The sequence below is a fragment of the Trichechus manatus genome, unplaced genomic scaffold, assembly GCF_000243295.1.
Source record: "Trichechus manatus latirostris isolate Lorelei unplaced genomic scaffold, TriManLat1.0 scaffold00028, whole genome shotgun sequence".
Classification (NCBI taxonomy): domain Eukaryota; kingdom Metazoa; phylum Chordata; class Mammalia; order Sirenia; family Trichechidae; genus Trichechus; species Trichechus manatus.
This window is the reverse complement of record NW_004443964.1, coordinates 4068835-4079653: the sequence shown is the minus strand read 5'-3', so window position 1 is coordinate 4079653 and position 10819 is coordinate 4068835. Positions and strand designations below refer to the sequence as shown.

General features: G+C 50.6%; 1 protein-coding gene across 1 annotated transcript in view; it reads right to left on the bottom strand.

Annotated features, from left to right (window-relative positions):
* Positions 1-10819, bottom strand: part of USP36 (ubiquitin specific peptidase 36) — a 51726-nt gene that overhangs the window by 15866 nt on the left and 25041 nt on the right. The window contains exons 6-11 of the mRNA XM_004374105.2: positions 7609-7676; positions 7059-7129; positions 6285-6367; positions 4493-4604; positions 2331-2471; positions 1677-1777 (exon numbers count right to left, since the gene is read on the bottom strand). Of these exons, the coding sequence (XP_004374162.1) occupies positions 1677-1777; positions 2331-2471; positions 4493-4604; positions 6285-6367; positions 7059-7129; positions 7609-7676 (576 nt within the window). The remainder of the gene's footprint in view (positions 1-1676; positions 1778-2330; positions 2472-4492; positions 4605-6284; positions 6368-7058; positions 7130-7608; positions 7677-10819) is intronic.

Genomic DNA, 10819 nt, shown 5'->3' with positions numbered 1-10819 from the left:
GTCAGGGAGCTCCCTCACTGAAGCTGAGAGAAACGAGTCAGGGAGCTCCCTCACTGAAGCTGAGAGGAACGAGTCAGGGAGCTCCCTCACTGAAGATAAAGGCACACAGACACAGAATGTGAGAAAGAAGTGGGAGAAGTTAAAGCTAAGGTGGTGGTGGTGGTGGTGTTAGTTGCTGCTGAGTGTATTCTGACTCACAGCAACCCTATGTACAACAGAAAGAAACACGGCCCAGTCCTGCGCCATCCTCACAATCATTGCTATGCTTGAGCCATTGTTGCAGCTGCTGTGTCAGTCCATTTTCTTGAGGGTCTTCCTCTTTTTTACTGATCTTCTACTTTACCAAGCATGATGTCCTTCTCCAGGGATTGGCCCCTCCTGATAACACATCCAAAGTATGTGAGACGTAGTCTCGCCATCTTCACTTCTAAGGAGCATTCCAGCTGTACTTCTCCAAGGCAGATTTATTCATTCTTCTGGCAGTCCGTGGCATATTGAATATTCTCCACCAACACCATAATTCAAAGGCATTGATTCTTCTTCTGTCTTCCTTACTGATTGTCAAGCTTTCATATGCATAAGGTGACTGAAAATACTATGGCCTGTGTCAGGCGCACTTTAGTCCTCAAAGTGACATCTTTGCTTTCTAACAATTTAAAGAAGTCTTTTGCAGCAGATTTGCCCAGTGAAATACGTCATTTGATTTCTTAACTGCTGCTTCTGTGGGTGTTGACTGTGACTCCTAGTAAAATGAAATCCTTCACAATTTCAATCTTTTCTCCATTTATCATGTTGCTTATTGGTCCAGTTACGAGGATTTTTATTTTATGTTGAAGTGTAATCCGTATTGAAGGCTGCAGTCTTTGATCTTCATCAGTAGGTTCTTTAAGTCCTCTTCACAAGCTAAGGTCACAATTACATTTTAAAGAAGGAAAACAAAGAGGGACAGAGGCAGGAAGACAGCCCGGGAGAACCTTGGCTGTCCCAGCATGCTTCTCTTGACTCCATCTTTGCCCTTAAACCAATGTGATGCTGTTACAGAGTCTCAGAAATCTGGTTCAACAGAAGTGCAGAGCGTGTCAGAGTGCGAGGTTTTCGCAGATTAGATTCTCAATTTATCGGAGAGCAAAAAGGACCTCTAAATACCTCAGCAAAATTCAGTAGAAACGAATTAAACAGCAAAAAATGCCTCCCCGTCTCCAAGGCAGTGATAAGCACACTCGCCCCAAGAAAAGCCACCTGCTGATCGAGCCCAGGGCAGGCTTTTTGCCCTCGAACAACCTCAGCTCACGGCCCACAGCAGTCATTTCCCCCGGAGGAAGGCAGATGGGCTGGCCACCATCTGGAGGCAACACAGCTAATGCGGGCAACAGTGCAGAATACGAAGAGATGGTGCCATTCACACTCAAAGTAGCCTCAAAGGCTGGGGCAATGGAATCCTCTCCTGACCTCCTGGGGCTCCGGCTTTCCCTCAACGGTCGAGTACATTTGGTCTAAAAAGGCTCCTTCCAATGGATGCTCTCCATTAGAGTGGCTGGTGGGGGACTATCTACAAAAGCATTTCCCCTCCTGTGGAATTCCCAATCACTTTCAGATAGGAAAAGGGTAGGAGACCTGACAGTGCAAGAAAAGAACATCACACGGAACATGTTCACTGGGGGGAGTAAGTTCATTACCGCAGGTAGAAGAGCACGTAGGCCTGCTGGTTCAGAACCACCTTGACGTTGCTCAAGTGCACCAGGGAGTCATTCATCTGGTACCACTGTCCGTTGCTCGCCTGAAGAACACGGTGTTACAGGAAACAAAAGGGTCAACAAGTGTTCCATAATCCTTAAAAATCTACTGTTACTTGCCACATATCTCTAAGTGCTAATGAGCTAGCAATGATTTCACATCAGAATGTCTAAACAAAAAAAAAAATCCACTGCCATCGAGTCGATTCCAACTCATAGAATTGCCCCACAGAGTTTCCAAGGAGTGCCTGGTGGATTCGAACTGCCAACCTTTTGGTTAGCAGTTGTAGCACTTAATCACTACACCACCAGGGTTTCTGAAAGATTCTTAATTTGAATTAAGCACTAAGGTCCCACTGAGATTTGAACTTGGATCGCTGGATTCAGAGTCCAGGGTGCTCACCATTACACCATGGAACTGTCAAAACAAACCCATGCCATCAAGCTGACTCTCACTCATAGCGACCCTACAGGACAGAGTAGAACTCAACTATGGAACACCGTCATCTTCCTAAATAAACGTGCTGCCCCCTTGTACGGCGGCCGCATCCTCGGCCCCAGAAGGCGGCATACCCGCTGCCGTCACACGTGACTGACCTTCACGTAGCAGTAGTAGTGCCCTGCGTGGCAGCTGTAGCCCGAGTGGACCAGGACGGCATAGAGCCCGTACATGACCGGCTCGCCATTGCTCTGGGACATGTATGGGCGGATGTTCAGGAACTCTGGATAGCCTACATCCTGTTTGAAAAGCCAAGGGAAAGACAAGTATAAGCCATCACTGTAAGGGTCACACTGCCCTATCCATCCACAAAAGGCCTGATCCAGCTGGTCTTTCAGTTTGGGGTGATCGGTCCTGCAGCAGGGCTGCAGGGGAGGCTCGCTGGGTTAATGGTTAAAGAAGCGGAGAAGTGGGTCTGTTCCAACTGACCTTCGGGAAACTTTATTTCAATGCAGCGAGTGATTTATGGTCTTTTCTCGGCTTGGCCAGGCATCTAAGTTAGTTCTCTCATTACCTGGCTCCCAACCGCAAAACGAGAAGAACTCACTTCCTGCCTGCCACCCCTACAGAGGCACGGGGAGGAGGGCAGGGAGAGAAGGCTGGCTTTGGGGCTTTGTGAAAAATGTGCTCACTCCACATAACGAACTGCTACAGCAAGTTTAATTTTTAGAGGATTGGGTCAGAGCAAAGGTCATTCCAAAACTTATAACAGAAGTTGACTCTTCTTGATGGGAAAAGACATTTTTTAAAATGATCTTGGAGTGATAGGGTATCACACGCCTACACACACACAAAGGCTTTGTCTACTGAGGAGCGGCTGACGTGAGTGAGACACAGACCGTAGTGTGTGTTCGATGTCAAGTGCACATACCGATGGCAACTTCCTCCCGTCCGAGATAGAGAACACTTCCACCAACCCACACAGCTCCCACGTCCCCCTCCAGCCACTGCTCCATCTTGAATAACCACTGTTCTGACTTCTTGAATTGGTCTGGCCTGTTCTTGGATTTCACGTACTGAATCATACAGTATATAGTTTTTTTGTGTCTGGCTTCTTTAGATCGACATAACATCTGTGAGATTTACCTACATGCCTTTTCCTTCTATGGACAAAATAAAAATCTCAAAAGCCAATATACATAACAACCTCCAGAGTCCTGATCCAACCTCCAAAGTCACACAGACCAGTGCTTCTCAAACTCTGTTTCGCTGGAACACCAGTCCCAAATGTTACAAGTGAGACATAAGCTCCTTCAGGGTAAAGCCATACCGCTCTCATTCACGGATGGCCCCAGCACCTGGCACAGTGATGAGACCATGAAGCACTCGATAAATAGTAGTAAAATGATGAATGAATGATTCCCCAGACAATTAAGTTTAGAAAATTCTTCATATCAAATCCCCCTCTTAAGAGATTCAAAATGTAAAATGACTAATAAAGACTCTGAGAAGCTCTGCAGTTAAAAAAATAAAAACTTCAGCTTGGCATTTCCCAATTAGCTGGGCACGGAACATGTTTTTTCAAAGTATAACATATGAACACTCTATAGAACACCAGCCTGGGAAGCACTGATCTAAACAAGGCCAGGACTCTGAGGCTCGGAGAAATGCCCCGCCCCAACCACACAGCTGGGCCCTAACAACTATGAAGACAGCTCTGGACTTTGGAGAGAGACAGGCATCGTCTGCTAAGATGCCCTCGGACAGAAAGCAGACGTGTACTCCATCTCCCACAAAAAGCCACACGTGCAGGTGCACCTGTTTTGGGTAAGAGATGCCATGGTGGGTGAAGAGCTGGTGTCCAGTGTCCACCACAGCTGTTTGTAAGGAAGCCGTGACCTTCCACAGCAGGAAGAATGAAACGAGGAAAACACAGACCCACACGACGCTGGTCTCCAGCTTGACTGTGCGTATCGATCATTTAGGGACCCTGCCCTCGAAGAAAGGCAGATTCCTGGGCCTTTAAAAACCAAATCCATTGCTGTTGAGTCGGTTCCGACTCACAGCAACCCTGTAGGACAGAGTAGAACTGCCCCACAGAGTTTCCAAGGAGCAGCTGGTGGATTCAAACTGCTGACCTTTTGATTAGCAGCCAAGCTCTTAACCACTATGCCACCAGGGCTCCTCCTGGGCCCTGCCCTTCAGAATTTCTAATTCATTGGCTCTGGAGTCGAGCCTGACTCTGTATTTTAAAAAGCACCAGGTGACTGTGATGGTAGCGGTGGCCGCTGAGCCACTGGGAGGTGGCTGGAGCACTCACCTTGGTGATCTTACCCCCGCTGAAGTTGGCAAAGCGCTTGAGGGAAAGGGTCAGGACACTGGACGCTCTGTGGATGGAGAAGCGCTTGCTGGCTGGAACCTTCTTCTTGCATCTGTGAGGACAGTGAACGAGAACTGTGTGAGCTCAGCAACTGCCCCTGCCCCTAACCCTAACCCTAACCCTAACAGAGAGACAAGAAGACAGGGGGCAGGGAGACTAGAGCACTGGAAATGAAACAACCAGAAGGTAATTAAGGAGAACGTTGACACATTGTGGAAAATGTAACAAATGTTGCTGAACAATCTGTTTAACAGAAATTGTCAAACGGGACCCTAACTGGCTGTGTACACTTTCACTGAAAACACAATAAAAGATTAAAAAAAAAAAAAAAAACCCAATAAAAAAACTGCATGAGCCTCTGCTCTGAGCAAAGCTATCCTTGTGCCAGATTAAGGCTATTCACGACAGCTCTATGATGACAGGGTCTCCACGAATAACTCTGTGGTCTGCGCCCCTGAAGGAGCCTTCGTGGCGCAGTAGTTGAAGCGCTCAGCTGCAAACTGAAAGGTCAGCAGTTCGAGCCCACCAGCTGCTCCGCGAGAGAAAGATGTGGCAGTCTGCTTCTGTAAAGACTGCAGCCTTGGGAAGCCTACGGGGCAGGTCCACTCTACTACGGGGTCTCTCTGAGTCAGGATCGACGTACTGGCAGTGGCTTTTTGGTCTGATCCCCAGACTACCACCACTACCTCCTAAAGGAGCCACCACAGAGACACAAAGACCAGAGAGAAGCTGGAGACGCTCACGCAGAAATAAGAGCATTTCCCAGCCAGGAGACTAAACAGAACGCACGACGAGGTGGCCTTGGGGTCCCACTTCCAAAAGAGAACAAGTTAAACAAGTAAAAGCAGGTGATCAAATGGACAAGCAGGAAATAAATGCAAGCACAGCTAGAAGACAAGTAACGAAGGGGGAAGCAGAAGCACAAGTGAATGGCTTCAGGTGAATGAAATCAATTTGAAGAGGGACACAGAGCAGTGTTTGGGCTGTAAGAAAGACAAACCTGAAAAGCAGAATTAAGAGCAAATGCTTTAGTGATTACAACTGTAAAACGGCCTGGATACATAGCGTAGGACAGCTATACGAGTCTGACTCACGGCAGCCCCAAGTATGTCAGAGTAGAACTGTGCTCCGTAGGGTTTTCGGTGGCTGATTTTTCAGAAGTAGATTGCCAGGCCTTTACTCTGAGGCACCTCTGGGGGCACTCAAACCACCAGCCTTTCAGTTAGCAGCTGAGCAAGTTCACCGTTTGCACCACCCAGGGATACCACAGTAAGACTGCAGTTGTTAAAAGTAAGCGGTAACTCTCACATCTGCTGAAATGGAAAAACGCCCAAGACAATTCAGTAAACGTGTCAGCGGCAGAACACGTGTGTCACATGAAAGCAGTGAGCAGAGCGGCCAGGAGCACGGGCTCCGGAGCAGGTGCCTGTGTGCCCTGGTTTCCTCGTCCTGTGAGATGGGAACACGACCAGCCCCTGCGTCCCAGGACAATGCCCGAAACACATTCAGAGCAGGGCCTGGCACTGGGAGGTGCTGCGCAAATCCCAGCTATAAACGCCGGGGCTGTCATTTCATCCGCGTGGCTCAGAGGTTTTATTTTGAAGGCACACACGTGTAGCTCAGGAGAGGTGAACAGTGGCCCCCCCGAAAGGCCAGTGGGGTCGGGTCAGTGACTTGTTCTGTATCTTTCTGGACGGCGTGACCTTCTTGCCCCGAGCAAAATGAAACTCACTTGGCGCACATATAGGCGTTCTCCCCGCTCAGGATGTCTGGTTTCACAAAGAGCTCCAGGGCTCGTACGATGTTGGCAGCTTGCTGAGAAGGACAAAAAGAGAGAGGTGAATAAACAGCAGAAGAAAAACGCTGACTCCAGAAATGCCAAATTTAAGGTCTCTTCCAGGCTGAGGCAGCAAATCACAAAACTTCACGTGGACAAAAATGTGCCTGCTAGATGCTACCTACTGAGACCCACCCATGGCAAAGGGACAGGGTCAGCGGCTGCGAAGCCCCTCTCTACTGACAAAGAACCACCACCCCGGGGGCTGACCACCGGCCACAGTCACCAGGTTACAGCCAGCTCCAGAGCCATCACAAAAGGAAGGCTGCTCCCCAACGGTGCCGTGCCCCAAAATTCTGCGTGTAGACTGCCACAGTGCACAACAGGCCCCCCACACCCTGCAAGGACTGTGAGCAATATTCACGTCTCGGGACAAAACGGCATTTTCCGTTTTTTTTTTTTTAAACAAAAAGAAGACTCAGAGGAAAAAAGCTAAAAAGAAATCTGCGAAAGTGATAGTTTCTACTTAAAGGCAGCAGGAGTCTCAAGTTTTTTTTCCATCTATTTTGATAATATGCTTTTACTGGGTCTGTATTAGATGAGTGGAGATCTACCCATAACTTCATCTAGATAGATTAATGGCCAATATCTGTCTCTCCCATCACTCTCCCCCTCTTCCCTGGCCTCGCTTTCCTGACGCAAACGTGCCCTGCCGGCGCTCAGCCATACCCGGATCTCCAGAGCGATGTCCAGGTAGGGGTCGTAGGTGTCCGAGACGCTCTTGCACACGGAACATTTCACTAGAACAGAACGAGAGGCAGTGAGGGCATGTGGACCGGGCAGTCTGCTCTCCACGGGGCTTTGGCCAGACACTGTGATACACCCAGCCCCAGAATCACAGTATCTGTGGAGGAGGCCTCATTCCCAGCCAGAGTTCACCCCGAGACACCGGGCAGACCTGGCACTGCCCCCACCAGAGCGGCCTCCTTCTCCCCTTGCAGGATCTCCCCGCCTCGGTGTGGACACCAACGGCACAAACCGAGGGAGAGGTGAAGGGAAAACACCGCCACTAACGTCACGCGGCCCCATGCTACTCCCCACACTTTCCCAGGTGGACAGTATGACCATCAGGCAAAGGACTAGGAATGCAGGCTCAGGACTTTGTGATGTAGCCAAGTCCACACCGCTAGAGAGCGTCCCAGCCTGGACTTGCGTTCTTAGAATTCCCGGTCACGTTTCAGATCTTGCCAAGAAGGGACAGAGGCGATGCCTCACTTACCACGGGATCTGAGATATCCGCCAAAAATCTGGTGGACCAGAGTAGTGGCCTGCGTCTGACGATCCAGCCTGAAAAGGAGGACACACGCCTTCGGGAGACTGAAGCAGCCGAGCAGTGTCTGCAGCCCCTCTGCCCTGCCGACGCTGGGGCCCCCTAGCTCAGCCCAGCTCAGCGTGACTCTGGGAAGCGGTATCACACGACCACGCCTTGACACACGTTCCTGCCCCATCCTCGGCACCCCCCACTGCCTGGGGGCGTGGGCCTCCACTGCCTGGGGGCGCTCTGCTCCTTGGTGGAAAGGGGCCGCAGGCCTCCACTGCCTGGGGGCGCTCTGCTCTTCGGTGGCCCCCTCACCTGCCCCACACTGCTCGGTGGGCTCCCCCACTGCCTAGTGGGCTCTCTTCCGCTCTTCGGTGCCCCCCACTGCCTGGGGGCACTCTGCTCCTTGCGGGGGGGGGGGACGGACCGAGGGCCTCCACTGCCTGGGGGCGCTCTGCTCTTCAGTGGCCCCCTCACCTGCCCCACACTGCTCGGTGGACTCCCCCACTGCCTAGTGGGCTCTCTTCCGCTCCTCAGTGCCCCCCCACTGCCTGCTGGGTGCTCTGCAGGGCTCTAACCTGCCCCACCCCCATAACAGCCACCACAGCCTCTGACCTGCTCCATCCCTCAGTTGGGCGGCCTCACGCCTCAACCTCACAGGAGAGGAAAAGCCTGAGAAACACACCTGGTTCTCACCCAGTCTTACACTTTCCTGTCATCCTCAATAAAAGAAGCCCCCAAATCTTCCTGAAGGCCAGGTCCCTCCTCCTGCCCCTCCAGGACCGACCTCCCTCAGTCCTGCAAGTTCAACACTGCTCTCCACAGGCGCTCACACGTATGCGCCTCTCTCATGTGGCGGGAAAGAGGGGTGTGGGAGGAGGGCAAGCAAGAACAAATCCTCCCCAAGCTCTGCGTTCCATTCAGGAGCCAGAGTGGTCACAATGGGCGTTAGGGTCTGGTACACCCCATCACTGTCCACCACCTGGGGTCAGAGGCAAGGACCTCACGGACCTACAGAGAGCGCTCAGCACCGCGCCAGGCACAGTAAGCCTTCCTCTGGCGGCCCTTCATTCCTGTCATGAACATTCCGGAAACAACAGTCTATAGCTGCTCTCTGCTCCTGGTTTCACTTGCAACCAGCCACTGACACTGCCCTCCTGGAGTCGCCAATGACCCCCCGGATGCAAACCCAGTTTTTTAGTCTTTTTACTAGAGAGCAACAGCAGTTGACAGTGTGGCTCAATCCCCTGAAACAAGCACCCCTCCTCCCCCATCTCTCCCAGGTCCCCATCCTTCCTGGAGCACTGTCCTCCTGGGTCCTTATCTTTCCTGAGGTGCCGTCCTCCTGGGTCCCCATCTCTCCCGGAGCACTGTCCTCCTGGGTCCTTATCTTTCCTGAGATGCGGTCCTCCTGGGTCCCCATCTCTCCCGGGGCCCTGCCCTCCTGGGGTCACCGTCTCTCCTGGGGGCCCGTCTCTCCAGCTGCCCTCCCCCTGCCCTCACAGGTCCAGCTTCCTCAGTCAGGCTGTGGGTCTGCACTCTCCTCACGTTTCCCGGCCATACAGCAACAATTCCATACGGGGCGTAGCCCCAACGACCACCTACAGAACCCACTGATGGCTCCACACCTTCATCACTGACATGGCCCTTTCATGCCTATGCAACTACTTACTTCCCAGCCTTAGGAACTGTATGAAATAATGTACTTCCAAAATATTTTGGGGACCAAAACAGGGCCACCAAATTTTAATTCTGCAAAGTTAGGAAATGAAAAACCCACTGCTGCCATCTGCAATCACCACCATTTCACTGAAAGAAAAGATTTTTAACTTCAAAAAATGAGTAAGGACATTATCACACGGAAGCTGAACGCTTCTAGGCAGCTGGAATGCAGACCGCCCACAAGTCACCAGGAGCCCAGGAGCCGTTTAGAACCTCAGAGAACCCATTCTCCCAGGACAACAGGGGTGGGAAAGCGTGAAATTCAAGGTACCAGTAAGCAAAAACACACAGCCGGATTCCAGCAAGCTCCCTTCCCGTGCCTCCTGAGCCTTGGTGGAGGGCAAGGGCAGTCAGGAAAAGAGGTGCCCTGGCAGCCACGAGGGTCTCCTGAAATCGCCACAGCGAGAGGAAGCCAGTGGGTGCGAGGCTCTGAAGTGTGCTGGGCACTGACTATGGGGCTCCGAGGGGCACACAGTCAAGGCGGCAGTCCCCAAACGGCAGAGAGTCTCAGCGGGGAGGATGATAAGGGTGGAACGGCCTCCTTAGGAGACTATGTAGTGAAGGGCAAGCGAAGCAAAGAAGAGCAACGTAGGGTCCTGAAAGAAAAAGGAAACCCAGGGGATTCATCCTTTACTCTGCAGGGAGAAGCAATCGTTAAAGAAGTTGCACTTCACTGTGTTGACAGAAGGGTGCACCCGGGGACTAGGAGTCCTGAGAACCACCAAAGGCACTCGGGCAGCTGAAAGCAGCACACTCTGTGCACAGGGACTCCGGGAAGAAAACGGTAGAAGAGAATCCCAAGACTTCACCTGGTAAACGTTACCCCAAAAATCAACCACCAAGTAGAATAAAGGGTAACGCTAAACTCCAAACTGAACTAAATATCCTCAAACAAGCATTTCGGAATGCGAAAAATCACCCTGAATAAAAAATTTAAAAATTAAAAACAAAAAAGTTAATTAAACATAGAAAAGAAATAGAAGGAAAAATAAAATCACTTCAGAAATAAAGGCTGAATTATAAGCTGCCCAAGAGAGAAGAGAGTCAAATGAAAACTTAAGAGGTGGGATGCTTAGGGGGCAGTGAGTTTGTACTAATGGCAGAGGGACAATCTGGAAAACGAGAGTGAGAATGGCTGCAGGGACGTAACCAGCATCACTGAGATGTACATGCAGAAATTACTGAATTGGCATATGTTTTGCTGTGTATATTTTCAAAAACAAAAATAAGATAAATTATTTTTTAAAAATGAAACCTTAATAAGGAAAACAACCAAGGGAACAAAAACAAGACAAAGAAAGAACAGTCAGGGAGTTCCGGCAAAATGGCGCTCTAGGCAGAAGCACCACGCCGTCCCTCCACAGCAAAGATCTGAAAAACTAAGCCGAACAGAGAATACAACAATCCTGAAACCCTAAAACATCAAATGAAGAGATAAACAACTCAACCA